The sequence below is a fragment of the Nicotiana tomentosiformis genome, chromosome 8 (genome assembly GCF_000390325.3).
Source record: "Nicotiana tomentosiformis chromosome 8, ASM39032v3, whole genome shotgun sequence".
Taxonomy (NCBI): domain Eukaryota; kingdom Viridiplantae; phylum Streptophyta; class Magnoliopsida; order Solanales; family Solanaceae; genus Nicotiana; species Nicotiana tomentosiformis.
The window spans coordinates 124,746,223-124,766,992 of NC_090819.1; the positions used below are offsets into that span (position 1 = coordinate 124,746,223).

The window sequence follows — 20,770 nt, forward strand, 5'->3', positions numbered from 1 at the left end:
TGGACATTAGTGTACCGTTTTAGGTGCATAAATGGAATGGCAAAAGCAGGTGAAAATAGGGTGTGATTGATGATGGAACCTGAAATTGAAAATAAGTCATAACTCTTCACCCATTGGTCTAACAAAAATAAATTTGGAGCTGATTTTGTCTGCTCCTTTATTAGCAACCTGCGTCACTACCCAACCCAACCCACTCTCTTATATAATTGGTTACTATTATTACTCACTTACTATGGGAAAGGACGACACAAAATTCAATAATACAATTGCCCCATACTTGTACTTGGTTTACGAATAATTAGATCAAGTCTACATCAAACACTCTTTAATTCAAACAAATAGGAAAAACCAAGAATTGTTTGTGGCTTGTATTTGTATGTATCTTTCAATTCATACACAACAAAAAAATTATATGTAAAAATAGTCACTCACCTAACCACTTAAACTAAAAATAGCCTCCAAATATATAATATATGTATAATCAGTGCATAATTATGTATATCGGTTAGGAAAAGTAAACATGCAAAGTTCATATTGGGAGAGACTTTCTGTTTGGGCTATTTGTCTGGCCCAATAGTCTTGAGGGCTTGTATTGGTTATTTCATATAGGAATCAGATTGGCCCATTAGGAAAAAAATTGAGGAAAAAGAAAAACGCAAACGCCCACCGTGGGGTTCGAACCCACGACCACAAGGTTAAGAGCCTTGCGCTCTACCAACTGAGCTAGACGGGCTTCTTGTTTCAGCCAATTGAGTACACTCACTTGTTTGGTGGAGAGTAAAAATCGCAAAGTTTACTATCAAATTGCGCTTATTGTTTAACCTCTAGGAATAAATTGCAAATATTGCTGGTATTTATTTTGTATAGTGACAATATATTGTATATAAATTGTATAGTGACGGTCTATTTTGTATAGTGACAGTCTATTTTGTATATATTTTGTAATATACCAATATTCAAATCTATTTTCACCGAAAGAAATACGTAACTATCCATGTAAATATATACGCCTGAAATTAAATTATTTAAAATTGTATACCAGATATTTGCTCTAAACCAAACTACAATTGTTCCTTAATAATACACATGAAAGAAAGAGGTTATAAGGTAAAAGATTTCTAGGATCCTTTATGAAAAACAAAGGAAAATAAAACATCCCTCATCAAGATCATAAACGTTACTTTAGCGGGTGAATCCCTTCCTCAAGGATTTGCAAGAATCTTCAGCTCTAACAAACTCCATCGTGCAACATCTCATCAAGTCAAATCCACATCAAGGATTAGGCCATCAATTTCATCCCCGGAGACACCAAAGTCAAAAGGAGTTGTCGGAGCAATGACTCAAGATAAAATCAAATATGGAGGAAGAGAGTTCAAACTCTAATTCCAAGTCTTTGGCTGAACAACGGCGACATCCGCTTGCCGACATAGCAGGGGAGTGCGTTAAGCGGTGGTTTCAAGACACTCTTAAGGAGGCTAAAGCTGGGGATACAACTATGCAGGTGCTTGTGGGTCAGATGTATAATTCGGTCGCTTGCCATTAGAATTACTTTTGGGCTATAAAATATATATTGTAATTTTGGGCTAACGGGTATTATAAGTTTGGCCCGAGTGGCTATAAATAAATTTTGCACTTGTTTCATATGGGAATCAGATTGGCCCATTAGGAAAAAGAAATACGCCCACCGTGGGGCTCGAACCCACGACCACAAGGTTAAGAGCCTTGCGCTCTACCAGCTGAGCTAGACGGGCTTCTTGCTTCAGCCGATTGAATAACTCCAATTGTTTGGTGGAGGCTAAAAATGCAAAGTTGACTATCAAATTGCGCTTATTGTTTAACCTCGCTGGCTCGCTCTGGGCATAAATTGCAAATCTTGCTGGTATTTATTTTTAACTAGTCAAATACTTATCATTTACTTACTTCTAACTTCTAGGAATTAAGGACCATTATCACCCAAAAGAGGGTCGAATTGACATCGATTCTAAGGTAGAGCTCTTAGTATCTTAGCTACATGATTTTAATTAAAACAAGGAGAGCGAAAACGAGGGGGAAATCTAATTCTGATATAGAATGTTTGATAAAAAAATACTACTATTAGTGATATAGAATGTTTGATAAAAAATACTACTATTAGTAACTCATTGCATATGTACTAAGTAACCTTAGAATAGGGATGCTAACTTCACAAAACAACTATTAAAACCATTTGGACACCTGAAGAGGATGGAGGGCATATTTTCTGGTATTGAGAAAATGAGATGTTACTCTTTTTTCTTTTTTAGGATGTAATATGATAGTGTTTACAACTTTTCTATATAGGTGCAATATATTTTCATAACAATATTCTGGCTGATTTTTACAAATTACAACCATCAGACTCAAGTTGAGTCCAATTTTGGGTGAGATAGACATAGTGTAGAGTTCAATTACGACAAAGCCAGAAGTAGTATCAGTACTATACCCATGGAATCAAAGTACGCTTAAACTGGTTATTTGGTACGGTTATAGACTTAAGTGTAAAATGTGGCACTTCTTCAGTTTTCAGAGGACATACCATTGATAGAAAAACGTGAAGGTTGAGAATTAGGGTAAAAGCTTAGTAAGCATATCATTTGTATATACCAGTAGTATTAGTATTATTCTCATATTTTCTTATTCTTCGATTTTACAACTACTTGTTGTTTCTTTCATCTTTGATTGTCTTATCATCTTACCTTCTTGTTGTTACTGCTTCCTTTTCGCATCTTTCCTTCAGATGAATGTCTATCACAAACAGCCTCTCTACCTTCACAAGGTAAGGTAGGGATATCTGCATACACATTACCCTCCCTAAACCCTACTTCACTATGTTCATTGAGTTGTTGTATTCATGGATACTTTTAGCAGAAAACAAATCCACTCTACATTAAACGTCAAGAAAAATCAACCCTATATCTGTTGACGCAACAGTATTCTAAGTTCATCAACTCAAGCTACAGCTAAAATTCATTTCACAATTTTAAGAAAGATCCACTAATACTATCTGCAGTTCTATACTAATCAAACTTTAACATGTTTGGCAAACGAAACAAAGTTTGGGGTCAAAACACTCCCCAAAAGACTACAAAGAGGTTGTTACTCAAAGGCACCATGAAAACTTCCTACATTAACACATTCTGAACAACAGATGTAGACAACCTAAAACAAATGATGCTTCAAAGAGTTTACCAGGCTAAGTCCATTCTAGAATTAGTCATCTTTGCAATCTTTTGCTGAAACTCCATTTTGTTCACAATTGACATTTGAAGCTCCCTTTAACTGGGGAAACAACAACATTATCAGCTGAAAAGGCATAAATCAATTGGCAAATAAACACAGATTTTAAATTAAACACTACGACCTACAGTTTCATCCACTTTATTAACCATATGGTACGACTTATTAGGTAGTTTCTACTCCGTACTGAGTGTAAGGCTAGTCTGATAGTGTCTTGTCTTATAATGCTAGTGGTACATATTGTGTTCATACTATTTTTCCGCTCCGGTTTCCTAGTACCTTGCCATTGTTAATGGTTATTGATATTGCTTTTTTCCATTTATTTTTCTGCGACTTGCTGGTACTATCTTTCTGGCCTCTGTTTCTTTACTGTTATATTGTCTCATTTCATCTTCTTGAGCCGAGTGTCTATCGGAAACCTCTCTACCCACCACGAAAGGGGTAAGGTCTGCGTACATACTACCCTCCCCAAACCCCACTTGTCGGATTATACTGGGTTATTATTGTTGTTGTTATTAGTTTCATTACCACAAGTAATAACCATTTATTTGGATAGCCTTATGGTGTTTATATGATGAAAGATATCAAACTCCATTGAAATTTTTAATACCCAAGAATGCAGTTCTTTTTGTTTAAAACTACCAAATGGAAAGTAGTCACAGTAGCATTACCTGCTGGAGGACCTTCTTTTGATAGCGATAGCCCTGTGATAAAGAAACAGTACACATAAGAATTTGTGTGGTTACAAAGGATCTCGTACCCGATAATAAAATATCCACAGCACTGAAATCACCTTATCAGTTCCATAAATGTAATCGCAGTAGGTGAAAACTGAAGCAAAATTACTCTGGCTTTGGCCCCCAACGTAGTGATGGTAGTCATGGTAATCCGGTCCACCATAAAAAGGTATATACTTTGTGATAGTCCAAGGAAGGTCATATCTGTATTAAGAATGATGAAAATAGATCGGTTAAAACATGCTCCAATCACCATACTTACTCATGCGTGAAGTAGGGAGCAATACAAAAGAATTCTCTGCATAAAACATAAGTAATGTTGCCAGCAAAAGATTCAACGATGTACAGCTAAACTGAGCAATTAAAGGTACTAATTCTCAGTTCTAATCGATCACTCAGGTGTGTAAGATTGAGTACACCAATTTCCCAATACCAGGAGTCAAAGAGAAATAATCTTCTAAACATATATAAACAAGCTAATACAAAAAGAATTGATCCCAGGAAACAGGATTAGCAATAATTCATCTGCTACTCCTAACCGGATCTATGTACATGAATGATTAAACATAAGTATGATGCTAAACTATGCCATTTTTCATATTTTGAATTCTGAGATGCTCAAAATTTATCACATTCACAACAGACATTTCTCAAGAACGAGGTGTCTCTGCCGCTTCTCAGCCCATACTATTTCTGTCAATAGTCTCCAGTATTTAGTTTCAACGAATAATGCATTATTTCAGCTTCTTTTTTAACTTTTGAGATGCTGCGACTAAATAAATAAAAGTGTGTTCTCTCTAAAAGCTTAAGCTTTTAGATGAGATGGATACACACTTCAATAATCCCCAGTTGGGCAATACTTCTCTTGTAATGTCAAGGGGGGAAAGAAGGTGCATGCTGCAATATATACATATATTCACATGCATCTGCCATGACTAAGAAACCGGTACTCTTTCTATCTTAATTAAGCATTTGTTTGTACAGATTCCGTTATCAACTTCTTCAAGTTCAATACCAAGTTATTAATACTTCCCGTAGGATTTAAACCTGAGACCTCATGGTTAACTCTTCTTAATTTTATCATATAATATAAAGATAATCCAAAAAGCAGAGAAGTTACTGACATCTTGACTCTCTGACGGTTTGCATTTTATTTACATGCAAGAACATGTTAACAGTAAAATCAGATGCTAAAAACACCACTTTACATGTCCATGATGCAGCTCACTCTTTAGCTTAATTTTAACACAAACATTACCATCCCCATCCACCAAAAGCAATAGAAAATAGAAAAGAGGACAAGGGGGAAAAAGAAAAAGAAAAAGGGAAAGGACCTACATGGAAATTTAGAAACAGAGAAAGAAAAGAACAAAACGAAAACAACTTTAATCCTTCCATGGTGTAAAAAGCTACTATTTTGACTTAAAAAGAGATCTCATCCAATTCCATTCACTGCATACAAATTCATCCAGAGATCACAAAAGCAAACAGTGAAGAGAAAAAGAATAAAGTGATAGTAATTGTTACTGTTAACACATGATTTGGTCAAATTATCATAGAAGATAATCACACACTTAATCACCAAAAAAGCAACTTTTTACTACTACCACAATGAGAATAATCAAAAGCAAAAGCGCATGCGTGCATACCCACTGTGAGTCTCAATAGCTTCAATCTGTCTCAATGCGATCCACAACCAGAACGTAACCATATGACCAGGCGCAATAGCGGGCCCAATAGCTGAGGGGATCCCAAGGATCAAAATCTCTAGCCAATGCGCATACGGCGCTGCAAAGCCTATTGGAGCTGTGTATTCATGGTGAACCTTGTGAATCTTTTCATAGCCCCATTTACAATGCAAGAACCTATGGATCCAATAGTTAAAATAGTCCTCCACTATAAAATATGTGCCCAACTGCAACAAAATTTCCCATAACGATGGCAAGGGCAAGCTTGTTCTAATCCCAACCATCTACATTGCCACAATTCACACACACACAAAAAAAAGGATCATAATGAGTATCTCAATTTCACAACCTTGATCTAAAATTAAGGCAAAACCACGACTTTCAATACTGAAAACTCAATCAACCAACAACAACACTAGAGATTCTTTCTATTTAGACCTATTTCATTCCTTATACTTTTTTTTGATTTCCCACCCGGTGTCCGGTAACCACGTTGGGCACGACTAAATCTGGATTCGCGCCGGGAAGTCACACATTGGGGTAAAGTGCTTCCTAACAAAGGCGACTCCATACCTAGGGACTCGAACACGATACATCTAATTAAGGACAAGAGTACTTAACACTCCACCACAACCCTTGTTGGTATTCCTATACTTAGCAATATTATGAGTACTCTCTAACACTAAAGATTATCTTCTTTTTTTCCTACTAACAACTCAATCAAACACATTGCTACAATTCACAACAAATTTTATGGGTCGAATAGGCAAGATAAAAAAGGGTATCTCAATCTGAAATCATTGATCCAAAGATTTAAAAAAAATTGCCCTTTTCAGTTTCAACAAAACCCCATCAAATACATTGCAAAAAAGACATCTTTTTTAGCAGAACTATGAAATAAAGTAAAGAAAAATGGAGAAAGTTACCTTAACAGAGGGGTAAGAAACAAGCTGAAGGGGACCCACAACAAGGATGAACATACGCATAACAGACTTATAACAATTGAACACCTCAGAGAGTGAAAGATTGACTTTTGGTTGAATTTTGTAAGACTGAATAGAGTTTCTGAAGAAAAGTTCAAGGAAAAGGTAATAAAGAGGGACACAAGAGAAGATTAGGAAGAGAAAAAGGATATTGTGGCAGTAAAGATAGTAATCAGATTTGGTTGCAGAGTAATTGAACCAAATTGTCTCTAGAGTTGTAAGGGATCTTCCAATGGCAGATTCTGCCTCTTGGATTGTTTTAAAGGGCAACATTGAAAAGGGTTTGTAGTGAAATGGGGTTTGAGTAGAACTGTAATGGAATCTTGGAAATTGGCTATGGAGGAAGAGGGAGAAAGAGAGATGGAGATTTAGAATAGAACAAGTGTATAGAAGCTAGCTAGAAAGAAGACAGGTCAATATATTTTTATAAGGTTTTTGTTGGGTTCTGGTTCAGTTGGTCCCTTATATTCTTGATGAGTTTATGGAATCACATCTGGCGGGGCAAATAGGACAAATTGAAAAAGTAAGGGGTGCAATTTTTATTTTATTTTAATTTATTTTGATCGATGGAGGGGTTGAAGTTCAGTGCCTCAATGGTTCGGATCGGCCGATTATTTTATAAAATTTATATCATATTAATTTTTCGGCTATTATATTATATATAATCAAAACTAAATTTTTTGAATTATACCAATTATGTCGGTTTCTCTTCGATATCGATACTATTCGATTAATTTTTGTTATTTTTTAAAAAGTCATTTAAAAGTCACTAATATAAGCATAATATAATAACATATGTTTTTATAAGACTTAGTAATTTTTTTAGATATTTTTACTATTTAAAGGGTGATCAATTAAGAAAACATGATAGATGACCAGAGTATAGATCCATCAACTATTCTACACCAGCGTAAAAAAACTAAGTAAAGACAAATAAAATATAAATCACACGAGTGGAAAGATATTAAGTAAGTTGGACTCAAGAATAAAATTTATAGAAGATTAAATATTCAAAAATATAAATTTAAATCACAATCATACGAAAGGAAACATATTCAATACATTATAGTTTGCTACTCATAACCGCTAGAATACCTTGTGTCTTGCTAGTGAATATGCTGGAAATAATTTAATTTTAATAGGAGTAGTATAATAGGTTTGGAAATTAGAATTTTAAGTTTAATTAATTGTTGGCTTGTAGTAATCGTTTTCATAATTCCAAGGTCTAAGGAAAAATTTAATACTTTATTAGTTTTAAACTTAATATATAAATATATATTTTCCCATATAAATTTATTCGGTACAATTCAATATTTTTTGATTTATTTTCATAAAATAAGAAACCTACCCTAATTATCGGTACGGTACAATTCGTTCGGTTTAGTCAACTTTTAAATATTCTTTGACACCCCTAGTTGCAGGCTTACAGCTTGAAGTAAAATTAGAGATTTTTTGTATGACACACCTCCTATTTCAATTATAATATATATTTGATCAAGCTTTTAAAAATAATTTTATTTTAGAAATATTTTTTAAAAGTACTTTTCAATCTGTGTTTAGCTAATCAATTTAAGTATTTTTAAGCACAATTAATATGTGATTAAACTTTTAATTTCATTGAATATTTATAGTAAAGCTTTTGGCGAACCTCAATTAGGAAGTAAGATAAATCAACCTTATCTAGCAAGCTTGGATGTTGTTATTATTTAATTTTTTTCTTTTTTCTTCATCTTCAAGGAGATAGAATGGACACGTTAATGGAGGGAAGCAAGAGCAATAGAGCTTATTGTCACGAGCATGTTTCCTTACGCTTGCCAGCGGCACCGAATTGCCCGTGCGGCGCCTGCAGTTCCCCTCGCTGCATGCCAACCTTCATCATTTCTCAGGTTTTCAAGCACGATCATGTGCCTGTGGTGAAGACTGCATGGAAGCCATGCTCCAATTGTGCCGCCCGTAGGATGTCTAGGCACCTGGCCTCGACATGTCGTGGCGCTTCTCGTCTTAGGATCACAATCCATGCGCGCCCTGGGGGTTGGCTAAGGACATGTCTTGTCATTCGCCTAAGACTGAGCATCGCTTTCGCGTGCACAGCCCAATCCTCAAGCTTGACACTCGACTCGTGCATCCGCACCCGGCTTGCGCCTTGCCCGAGTAAGGCAACCTTTAGTCCTTGGCCATTTGTCATGCGCGTCTTTCGTACCATGCCTACACATTGCCCTCACGACACACTTCCATCCCGAATAGTGCAGTGTCGCCCCACAACTGCACGTTTAGGCTAACGGACCCTTGTTCGCATGGTTGAACCCAAGCTATGTTCACAAGTCGACACATGATGACCCTAAGATAGGTGCATCAAGTATCCAATCGGCACAGAGGTCTCCTTCCAACATTTCGGTAGCCTGGGGGGCAGGTCGTCCCACACATCGAGCCTCTAGTGCCCATTTGGTGCCCAACGCTAGCCGAAGGCATTGCGCCATCCATAGAGTTCCCTAACTCGTATGGATGCCTAAGACACTCTTTTGAGTCATCCAGGCAGGCCCTTGAGGTTGCCCCTCAAGGTAGCTCATTTGAGACAGCTTGGTGGCAGCACGTGCGGGGGAGGCAGGTCGGAGCTTTCATCACCTATACCCCCCTTATATATGCTTAAAATTAAAAATCCCAAGTTACCTGAGTAGAGAAGTCTACGTTAGACAATCAGAAGAGCCTTTTCTCACCAGTTCTTGGCCGAAGTCACAACCCCAAAGTACGGGTTGTGACATCCTCCCACACTCATAATGTCATCGTCCCCGATGACACATCATGGCCTACGACATCTCGGAGTCTGCCCCCTCAGGTATGTATATTGCGGCTCCTTTTGTTCTGTGGGTTGGACTTCCTCGAAGTCCTGCTCAAAAGGAGTTGTGCCCCATGCACTTCTCCCCCAAGTATCCACACTTTGGGGTTGTAACTTCGGCTAAGAACTGGTAAGAAAAGGCTCTTCTGATTGTCTGACGTAGACTTGTCTACTCAGGTAACTTGAGCTTTTTAATTTTAAGCATATATAAGGGGGTATAGGTTATGAAAGCTCCGACTTGCCTTCCCCATACGTGATTCCACCAAGCCGTATCAAACAAATCAGCAACCAGAGGGATGGGGTACTTGTTCTTCACATTGACCTTGTTAAGGGCCCGATAATCAATACATAAGCGCATGATACCCTTCTTCTTCTTCTGAAATAAGACAGGTGCTCCGTAAGGTTCCTTGGATGGTCGTATGTGGCCAGCCTCTAGCAACTCCTTGAGTTGCTTTCTCAATTCCTCTATCGCTTTAGAACGATTGTGTTGTTTATTGTTTAGGGCTGAAGCTAAGTAGCAATCAAGCTAACTTCGCTGCCCTCACAGGACTCTCAGAAAAATGGTTCCGTGACATTATGTTTTATGATTTGGCTTTGTATAAAGTAAATGCTTCATCTTACGCCCCATCTTTTAAAACATTGCTACTAATTGTAGTTTACTAAAATATAAACCAATTATTTATACCTCAATTTATTTGGAGTTGATCATCTGAATTATTTGTATCAATCTAAAGTTAGACTATTTTGCCCTATGCCCTCTCCCTCAACTAAGGAGACCAGAGGTACTACAACTACTCAGACGACAACAACAATAACATACTTAGTGTGATCTCACGAGTATGGTCTGGGACGTGTGGGGTATACATAGACCTTACCTCTGTCACGACCCAATTTCACCTATAAGTCGTGATGACGCCCAACACTACAGCTAGGCAAGCCAACTAATAAGTCAAACGTACATTGATTAAACTTTTATTCCAAGAAAATAATAAAATACCAACTTCTACCAATATGTGTGTGCCAATACCCGGTGTCACAAGTGCATGAGCATCTAGTAGATTATATAAAACTCCAAATACTGTCTGAAATAAAATAGACAGAATATAAATATAAGAAGAGACACTGGTAGCTGCAGAACGGCTCAGAAAAGCAGCTCACCACTATGCCTCGGGATGACGTGGGTATGTGATGATAGGTCCTCCACTAGTACCTGTCTCATATCCTGCACAAAAAGTGCAGCAAGTGTAGTATGAGTACGTAAACAACGTGTACCCAGTAAGTATCAAACCTAATCTCGAAGTGGTAGAGACGAGAAGGCCGACTTTGACACTCACTATGGGCCAATAATAACTGAAATAAAACTAGGATATTTAAATCAACATAAATTACAGAATTTATAATAATTTATTTAATCAGCGGAAATAATCAAATTCCTTCAAATGTAACAATTCTCAATATATTAATTAAATTCCTTCAATTCAAATAATTTTTAATTTATCAATTAAATCTCATTTACAGGAGTAACAATTAATTCCTTAACAAGCAAGAATAATAATTCATTAAATTCTAAAGATTTTCCAATTTATTAATTAGCTTCACAAGCTGAAATAAATTATTAAAGTATCGTATAATTATTATTATTAAGCACGATTTCTGCCGAGGACGTACGGCCCGATCCAGAGTGTCGTGTACACTGCCGAGGGACGTGCGGTGCGATCCATAGATGCATCTATCCTGCCGAGGCGTTCGGTCTGCTCCTCAAGAAAGGAGGACATTTTCTTATGTGCCTCCGGAAAGAGAGTATATTTATTATAAGATAAAATTTGGGAGGAGAACAATTTCTTTTAACAATTAATTAATTTAAACAAAAATTAAGCATATGAAAATTTCATATTTTTCTACTTTTCATGACAATTCACAATACATACATCAATTATTTTAATTAATAAAGAATACAATTCACACAAGTAATTTATGCTTTGAGTCTTAAACTACCCGGACTTTAGCATTAATAGTAGCTACGCACGGACTCTCATCACCTCGTGCGTACGTAGCCCCCGCAATTAGCAACAATTATTTAATTTTAATCACCTATGAGGTAATTTTCCCCTCACAAGATTAGACAAGAGACTTACCTCGTCTTGCTCCAATTTAATCCACTATAAGGCCTTTTCCACGATTATCCAACTCCGTCTGGCTCGAATCTAGCCAAAATAATTTGATACATTCACCAAATATTATAGGAATCAATTCTATAAGAAAATACCACATTTTAAAGAAAAGATCCCGAAATTAATTAAAACTTCACCCGCGAGGCCCACATCTCGGAATCCGGCGAAAGTTATGATATCCGACAATCCATTCAATTACGAGTCCAACCATACCGGTTTCACTCAAATCCGATTCTGAATCGATACCAAAATCCCAAAAATTTATTTCTATGATATTTCTAAACATTTCCCAAATTTAAATCTCAACACACTAATTTGTGGTGAAAACAATGATATACTTGTATATGTAGACCAAATCCGAGTTAGAATCAATTACCCCAATGTTTTTCCCTTGAAAATCTGCCAAAAGTCGCCTCTGCTCAAGCTCAAGTTCGTCAAAAATGGCAAATTGGACGAATGCCCTCTTTTTATAAAACTGCCGAGCAGCCTTCGGAACTAGTCCTCGAACTGGGCCTCGATCGCGGCTTCGATCACAGGCTTAAGCATGGACCTCGGTCATGGCCTCGATCAGGCCATCGAGGTTGGGCCTTCGATCAGGAGATCGAGCATGCCTTCGATTAGGGCATCGAGCATGGGTCTCAATCCTAGCCCTCAAGCCTTACCTTCGATCATGTCCTCGAGCTGGACCTTCGATCGTGGCTTCGATCTCAAGCTCGAGCCTGAGCCTTGTCGACCCTGGGCTCGATATCAACATAGAATATCCAACAGAAGAGGAAACACTGCAGCAACTTTTAAGTCCAATTTTTGATATGTTAACCATTCGAAACTCACCCGAGGCCCTCGGGACCTCAACCAAATATACCAACAAGTCCTAAAACATCATACGAACTTAGTCAAACCTCTAAATTACATCAAACAACGCTAAAACCATGAATCATACCCCAATTCAAGCTTAATGAAACTAAGAGTTTTCAACTTCTACATTAGATGTCGGAACCTATCAAATCAACTCTGATTTACCTCAAATTTTACACACAAGTCATAAATTACATAGCGGAGCTATGAAAATTTTCGGAACTGGATTCCGACTCTGGTATCAAAAAGTCAACTCATCGGTCAAACTCCTAAACTTAAATTCTTGTTTCTAGCCATTTCATGCCTAATTTAACCACGGACTTCCAAATAAAATTTTGAATACGCTCCTAAGTACAAAATCACCATACGGAGATGTTGGAATCATCAAAATTCTATTCCGGGGTCTTTTTCACATAATTAGACATCCGGTCTCTATTCAAACTTAAACATTTTAATTTTTCTTCAAAATTACATATCTCGGGCTAGGGACCTTGGAATTTGATTTCGGGCATACGCCCAAGTCCCAAATCACGATACGGACCTACCAGAACTGTCAAAATACTGATCCGAGTCTGTTTGCTCAAAATGTTGACCAAAGTCAACTCAATTGAGTTTTAAAGCTCTAATCCACATTTTAATCCATTTTTCACATAAAGACTTTCCATGAAATTTTACGAATTGCGCACGCAAGTCGAGGAATAATAAATAGTACTTTTCAAGGTCTTAGAACATATAATTAATTATTAAATTTAAAGATAACATTTTGGGTCATCACGTTCTCCACCTCTTAAACAAACGTTCGTCCTCGAACGGGTTTAGAATTATACCTGAAGTACTGAATAAGTCTGGATATTTGCTCCGCATGTTTTCCTCGGCCTCCCAAGTCGCTTTCTCGACTGGTTGGCCCCTCCACTAGATTTTTACTGCAGAAATCCTCTTGGATCTCAACTGGCGAACCTGTTTATCAACAATGGCAATTGGCTCCTCTTCATAACCGAAGCTATTATCTAGCTGAACTGTGCTGAAGTCTAACACATGTGATAGGCCGGCATGATACTTCCGGAGCATAGATACATGAAAAATCGGATGAACTCCCAATAGGCTGGGAGGCAATGCAAGCTCATAAGCAACCTCCCCAACTTGTTTCAACACCTCAAATGGTCCTATAAACCTTGGTCTCAACTTGCCCTTCTTCCCGAATCTCATAATTCCCTTCATCGGCGAAACCTTCAAGAGAATGTTTTTAACCTACCATAAATGATATATCATGCGCTTTCTGATCTGAGTAACTCTTTTGTCTGGACTGTGCTGTACGAAGTCGCTCCTGAATCAACTTTACCTTTTCCAAGGCATCCCTTACCAAATCAGTACCATATAACTTAGCCTCACCTGGTTCAAACCATCTGATAGGTGAACGACATCGCCAACCATACAAAGCCTCAAATGGAGCCATCTCGATGCTAGATTGGTAAATGTTATTATAAGCAAACTCGGCCAAAGGCAGGAAACGATCTTACTGACCTCCAAAGTCAATCACACATGCCCTGAGCATATCCTCCAAAATCTGAATTGTCCTCTCTAACTGTCCATCGGTCTGCGGATGAAAGGCTGAGTTGAGCTCTACACGGGTCCTTAACTCACTCTGTACTGCTCTCCAGAAATGTGAAGTAAACTGAGGGCCTCTATCTGATATGATGGAAATTGGCACACCGTGCAACCGAACTATCTCCTGAATATAAATCTGGGCCAACCTCTCTGAAGTATACGTAGTCACAACAGGAATAAAATGTGCCGACTTGGTCAACCTGTCAACAATCACCCAAACTGCATCAAACTTCCTCAAGGTCCGCGGCAACCCAACTACAAAATCCATAGTAATTCGTTCCCATTTCCACTCTGGTATGGTCATCTGCTGGAGTAAGCCACCTGGCCTCTGGTGCTCTTATTTAACTTGCTGGCAATTTAGACACCGAGCTACATACTCAACTATGTCCTTTTTCATTCGTCGCCACCAATAATGCTGCCTCAAGTCACGATACATCTTCGTAGCACCTGGATGAATAAAATATCGAGAATTGTGTGCCTCCTCCAGGATCTTTTTCCTTAGTTCATCCACATTAGGAACACACAGACGATCCTGGAGTAGTAGAACACCATCTGCACCAATAGTGACTTCCTTGGCACCAACTCATAGTACTGTTTCACGAAGAACCACCAATTGTGGGTCATCATACTTGCGAGCCTTGATCTGCTCAAATGGTGAAAATTGGGCCACAACACATGCAAGAACTCGGCTGGGCTCTGAAATATCCAGCCTCACAAGTCTGTTAGCCAAGGACTGAATATCCAAGACTAATGGCCTTTCCTCTGCTAAAATGAAAGCCAAACTATCCATACTCTCTGCCTTTCTGCTCAAGGCATCTGCAACCACATTTGCTTTGACCGGATGATACAAGATGGTAATATCATAATCTTTTAGTAACTCCAACCATCTGCGTTGTCTCAAATTTAGGTCCCTCTGCTTGAACAAATGCTGCAAACTGTGATGATCAGTGTAAACTTCACACAAGACACCTCATAAAGATAATGCCTCCAAATCTTAAGAGCGTGAACAATCATAGCTAACTCCAAATCATGTACCGGATAATTCTTTTCGTGGGGCTTCAACTGACGTGAATCATATGCAATAACTCGCCTTTCCTGCATCAAGACATAACCCAAGCCAAAGCGTGACGCATCGCAATACACTATATATATTCCTGAACCAGATGGTAACACTAACACTGGTGTTGTAGTCAATAATGTCTTGAGCTTCTGAAAGCTCACCTCACAATCATCAGACCATCGGAATGGAGCACCCTTCTGGGTTAATTTGGCCAAAGGTGCTGCAATAGATGAAAAACCTTCCACGAACCGACGATAATAACCTGCCAAACCCAGAAAACTCCTGATCTCTGTCGCCGAAGTGGGACGATGCCAATTCTGAACTGCCTAAATCTTTTTGGGATCAACTTTAATACCTTCGCCCGATACAATATGTCCCAAAAATGCTACAGACTCAAGCCAGAACTCACATTCGGAGAACTTAGCATATAACTTTTGTTCTCGCAATGTTTGAAGCACTACTCTCTTATGCTGCTCATGCTCCTCCTTACTACGTGAGTAGATCAAAATGTCATCAATGAAAACAATGACAAATGAATCAATATATGGCCTGAATACCTTGTTCATCATAAACATTGTCGAGGCATTAGTTAAACCAAAAGACATTACCAGAAACTCATAATGACCATACCTAGTACGGAAAGCAGTCTTCAGAACATTCGAATCCCGAATCTTCAACTGATGGTACCCCGACCTCAATATCGATCTTAGAGAATACCCTAGCACCCTACAACTGGTCAAATAGATCATCACTACGTGGCAACGGGTACTTGTTCTTAATAGTGACTTTGTTCAATTGGCAATAATCAATACATATCCGCATTGTTCCATCATTCTTTTTTCACAAATAATACTGATGCACCCCAAGGAAATACACTCGGTCTGACAAACCCTTTGGCTAGTAATTCTTCAAGCTGTTCTTTCAATTCTTTCAAAGTCATGCGATACGGTGGGATAGATATAGGTTGGGTATCTGAAGCCAAGTCAATACAAAAATCAATATCACAATCAGGTGGCATACCTGGAAGATCTAACGGAAAAATATTGGGGAACTCCCGAACTACAGGCACTGAATCAATAGTCGAAGTCTCTGTAGTAGTATCCCGAACATAGGCTAGATAAGCCAAACAACCCTTCTCAACCATGTGTTGAGCCTTTATAAAAGAAATAACTCTATTAAATGAACTAACAGGCGAACCCTTCCATTCCAGCTTAGGCAATGCTGGAATAGCCAAGGTAACAGTCTTGGCATGACAATCTAGAATAGCATGATATGGAGATAACCAGTCCATACCCAGAATAATTTCAAAATCGGTCATCTCAAGCAATAGGAGATCTTCTCTAGTTTCATAACCACACAATGTAATAATACAGGACCGGTAGATTTGGTTCACAACAACAGAATCTCCCACAATAGTGGACACATAAACAAGAGTACTCAAGGACTCACGAGAAACACCCAGGAATGGAGCAAATAGAGATGACACATATGAATACGTAGATCCTGGATCAAATAATACTGAGGCATCTTTGACACAAACAGAAATAATACCTGTAATCATGGCATCTGAGGCCTCTGCATCTGGTCTAGCCAAAAAAGCATAGAACCGAGCTGGAGCGCCAACTGTGTGGCCTCCGCCTAGCTGACCTCCACCTCTAGGACGACCCCTACCTACCTGTCCTCCACCTCTGGGTGGTCAGACTACTGGTGGAGCAACTGGTCCGGTAAGCATAGGCTGCTGACCCTGTTGTACTGGTCTACCCCGAAGCCTGGGGCAAAACCTCCGCATGTGACTGGGATCCCCGCACTCGTAATAATTCTTCAGTGCGATGGGTTGCTGACTAAGTGTCTGGCCCTGGGGACCTGAATACCCACTGGGAGGACCCTGAATAGCTGGTGGGCGGTAAGAACTCTCTGGGATAACACTGAGATAAGGTCGCATTGGAGCACCTCGGGGAGGTGGTGGTGTTGGATATGGGGGGTATGCTGGACTGTCCCCTCACGAACTGACCTCTACCCCCAGACGGAGCACCTTTAAACTCTCCAAAGTACCTGAACCGCTTATCTCTCATAATCTGCTCTCGGCTATGCTAACGTACACCCTCAATCCTCCGGGCTATCTCCACAACTCGCTCATAAGAAGTACCCATCTCAACCTCTCGAGCCATATTGGCCTGAATACCAGTATGTAAACCGGCTACAAACTTTCGCACTATCTCCGCCTCAGTATGGAGTATCATTAGTGCATGGCGAGATAATTTAGAAAACCTTGCCTCATAATCAGTCACTGACATCTGACCCTGCTGGAGCTGCTCAAACTGAAATCGCAACTCTTCCCTCTAGGAGGGTGGAATATACCTGTCCAAGAAGATACGGGTGAACCTGTCCCAAGTCATGGGAGGAGAATCTGCTGGTCTGCCAAGAGCATAAGACTGCCACCATCTACGGGCTCTACCCTCTAGCTGAAAAGTAGCGAAATCAACCCCATGGGATTCCAATATCCTCATGTTGTACAGTCTATCCTTGCAACGATTAATGAAATCATGTGGATCCTCATGTCGCTCACCCCCGAAGACAGGAGGATGTAGTCTAGTCCATCTGTCCAATAGTTTCTCAGGATCGGCGGCTACAGCTGGCCTAGGCTCAGGTGTAGTTGCTGCCACTGGCTGGACTCCACCCACGGGTAGTGCACCCTGGGTCTGATATACAGCAGCTGCCTGTCCATGAGCCTGCGCGGTAGGGGTCTGTGCTCCCCCACCCGCCTGAGATGTGGCTGGGTCTGTCGGAAATAAACCGGCCTGAGTCATATTGTCCATGAATCGCAGCATACGACCCATGACATCTTGAAATCCCGGTGCAGATGTGAAGTCCACGGGAGCTGGCTTTGCCACATGCACCTCACCCTGCTCCTCAATAATGGGATTCTCTGCTGGATCCTCTGGCGGCATAACCGGAATAGTCCTGGGACGTCCTCGCCCTCTACCACGGGCTGGAGCCCTCCCTCGGCCTCTGCCTCGGCCTCTAGCAACTGGGGGAGTAGCTCTTCCCTGGTCTGGAATCTCATTAGAGTGTGTTCTCACCATCTGTGAGAGAATAAGAGAAGGATATTTAGTACTACATCAATTGCACGATGGAATATGAAGAAAGGTAGTTTCATAACACCATATAATCTCGAAGAAGATAAGTACAGACGTCTCCGTACCGATCTGCAAGACTCTATTAGGTCTGCTCATAACTTGTGAGACCTACGTGAACCTAGGGCTCTGATACCATGTTGTCACGACCCAATTTCACATATAGGTCGTGATGGCGCCTAACACTACAGCTAGGCAAACCAACTAATAAGTCAAACGTATATTGGTTAAACTTTTATTCCAAGAAAATAATAAAATACCAACTTCTACCAATGTGTGTGTGCCAAGACCCGGTGTCACAAGTGCATGAGTATCTAGCAGATTATACAAAACTCCAAATATTATCTGAAATGAAATAGACAGAATATAAATATAAGAAGAGACACTGGTAGTTGCAGAATGGCTCAAAAAGGCAACTCACCATTATGCCTCGGGATGACGTGGGTATGTGATGATAGGTCCTCCACTAGTACCTGTCTCAGATCCTGCACAAAAAGTGCAGCAAGTGTAGTATGAGTACGTAAACAACGTGTACGCAGTAAGTATCAAGCCTAATCTCGAAGTGGTAGAGACGAGATGGCCGACTTTGACACTCACTATGGGTCAATAATAACTGAAATAAAACTAGGATATTTAAATTAGCATAAATTACAGAATTTATTATAATTTATTTAATCAGTGGAAATAATCAAATTTCTTTAATTGTAACAATTCTCAATATATTAATTAAATTCCTTCAATTCAAATAATTTCCAATTTATCAATTAAATCTCATTTACAGGAGTAACAATTAATTCCTTAACAAGCAAGAATAATAATTCATTAAATTCTAAAGATTTTCTAATTTATTTATTAGCTTCACAAGCTGAAATAAATTATTAAAGTATCGTGTAATTATTATTATTAAGCACGATTTCTGCCGAGGACATACGGCCCGATCCAGAGTGTCGTGTACACTGCCGAGGGACGTGCGACGCGATCCATAGATGCATCTATCCTGCCGAGGCGTTCGGCCCGCTCCACAAAAAAGGAGGACATTTTCTTATGTGCCTCCAGAAGGAGAGTATATTTATTATAAGATAAAATTTGGGAGGAGAATAATTTCTTTTAACAATTAATTGATTTAAACAAAAATTAAGCATATGAAAATTTCATATTTTTCTACTTTTCATGACAATTCACAGTATATACATCAATTATTTTAATTAATAAAGAATACAATTCACACAAGTAATTCATGCTTTGAGTCTTAAATTACCCGAACTTTAGCATTAATGGTAGCTACGCACGGACTCTCGTCACCTCGTGCGTACGTAGCCCCCACAATTAGCAATAATTATTTAATTTTAATCACTAATGAGGTAATTTCTCTCTCACAAGATTAGACAAGAGACTTACCTTGTCTTGCTCCAATTTAATCCACTATAAGGCCTTTTCCACGATTATCCAACTCCGTCTCGCTCGAATCTAGCCAAAATAATTCGATACAATCACCAAATATTATAGTAATCAATTCTATAAGAAAACATCACATTTTAAAGAAAAGATCCCGAAATTAATTAAAAATTCGCTTGCGGAGCCCACATCTCAAAATCCGACGAAAGTTATGAAATCCGATAACCCATTCAATTACGAGTCCAACCATACCAGTTTCACTCAAATCTGACTCCGAATCGATACCGAAATCTCAAAAATTCGTTTCTATGAGATTTCTAAAAATTTCCCAAATTTAAATCTCAACACACTAATTTATGGTGAAAATAATGATATACTTGTATACTTGTATATGTAGACCAAATCCGAGTTAGAATCACTTACCCCAATATTTTTCCCTTGAAAATATGCCAAAAGTCGCTACTGTTCAAGTTCAAGTTCATCAAAAATGGCAAATGGGACGAATGCCCTCTTTTTATAAAACTGCCAAGCAGCCTTCGGAACTGGTCCTCGAACCGGGCCTCGATCGCGGCTTCGATCACAGGCTCGAGCCTGAACCTCGGTCATGGCCTCGATTAGGGCATCGAGGTTGGGCCTTCGATCAGGGCATCGAGCATGGGCCTTCGATTAAGGCATCGAGCATGGGTCTCGATCCTAGCCCTCGAGCCTTACCTTCGATCATGTCCTCGAGCTGGACCTTCGATTGTGGCTTCGATCTCAAGCTCGAGCCTGAGCCTCGTCAACCCTGGGCTCGAAACCTGGGATCGATATCAACACAGAATATCCAACAAAAGAGGAAACACTGCAGCAACTTTTAAGTCCAAATTTTGATCCGTTAACCATCCGAAACTCACCCGAGGCCCTCGGGACCTCAATCAAATATACCAACAAGTCCTAAAATATCATACAAACTTAGTCAAACCTCTAAATCACATCAAACAACGCTAAAACTATGAATCATACCCCAATTCAAACTTAATGAAACTAAGAGTTTTCAACTTCTACATTAGATGTC

At 39.2% G+C, this 20,770-nt stretch overlaps 1 protein-coding gene and 2 non-coding genes across 3 annotated transcripts; all 3 read right to left on the bottom strand.

Annotated features, from left to right (window-relative positions):
- Positions 1–660: 660 nt before the first annotated feature.
- TRNAK-CUU (transfer RNA lysine (anticodon CUU)) lies at positions 661–733 on the bottom strand. The gene has a single exon. It is a non-coding gene; the product is annotated as a tRNA-Lys (tRNA).
- A 945-nt stretch (positions 734–1,678) lies between these two features.
- On the bottom strand, positions 1,679–1,751 carry TRNAK-CUU (transfer RNA lysine (anticodon CUU)). The gene has a single exon. It is a non-coding gene; the product is annotated as a tRNA-Lys (tRNA).
- A 1,126-nt stretch (positions 1,752–2,877) lies between these two features.
- LOC104115593 (methylsterol monooxygenase 1-1-like) lies at positions 2,878–7,115 on the bottom strand. Its single transcript, XM_009626263.4, has 5 exons — positions 6,607–7,115; positions 5,642–5,964; positions 4,049–4,196; positions 3,927–3,959; positions 2,878–3,297 (listed from the first exon to the last, which is right to left on the bottom strand). The coding sequence occupies exons 1-5, from the start codon at positions 6,934–6,936 to the stop codon at positions 3,229–3,231; spliced, it is 903 nt and encodes a 300-aa protein (XP_009624558.1). The 5' UTR covers positions 6,937–7,115; the 3' UTR covers positions 2,878–3,228.
- Between the last annotated feature and the right edge of the window lie 13,655 nt (positions 7,116–20,770).

Excerpts from the sequence above, each read along its gene's own strand:
- LOC104115593 (XM_009626263.4), bottom strand. The coding sequence starts at position 6,936 with ATGTTGCCCTTTAAAACAATCCAAGAGGCAGAATCTGCCATTGGAAGA. Across the intron at positions 4,197-5,641 it reads GCTATTGAGACTCACAGTGG|ATATGACCTTCCTTGGACTA; the intron begins GTATGCACGCAT and ends TTCTTAATACAG. Across the intron at positions 3,298-3,926 it reads AAAAGAAGGTCCTCCAGCAG|TTAAAGGGAGCTTCAAATGT; the intron begins GTAATGCTACTG and ends TTGTTTCCCCAG.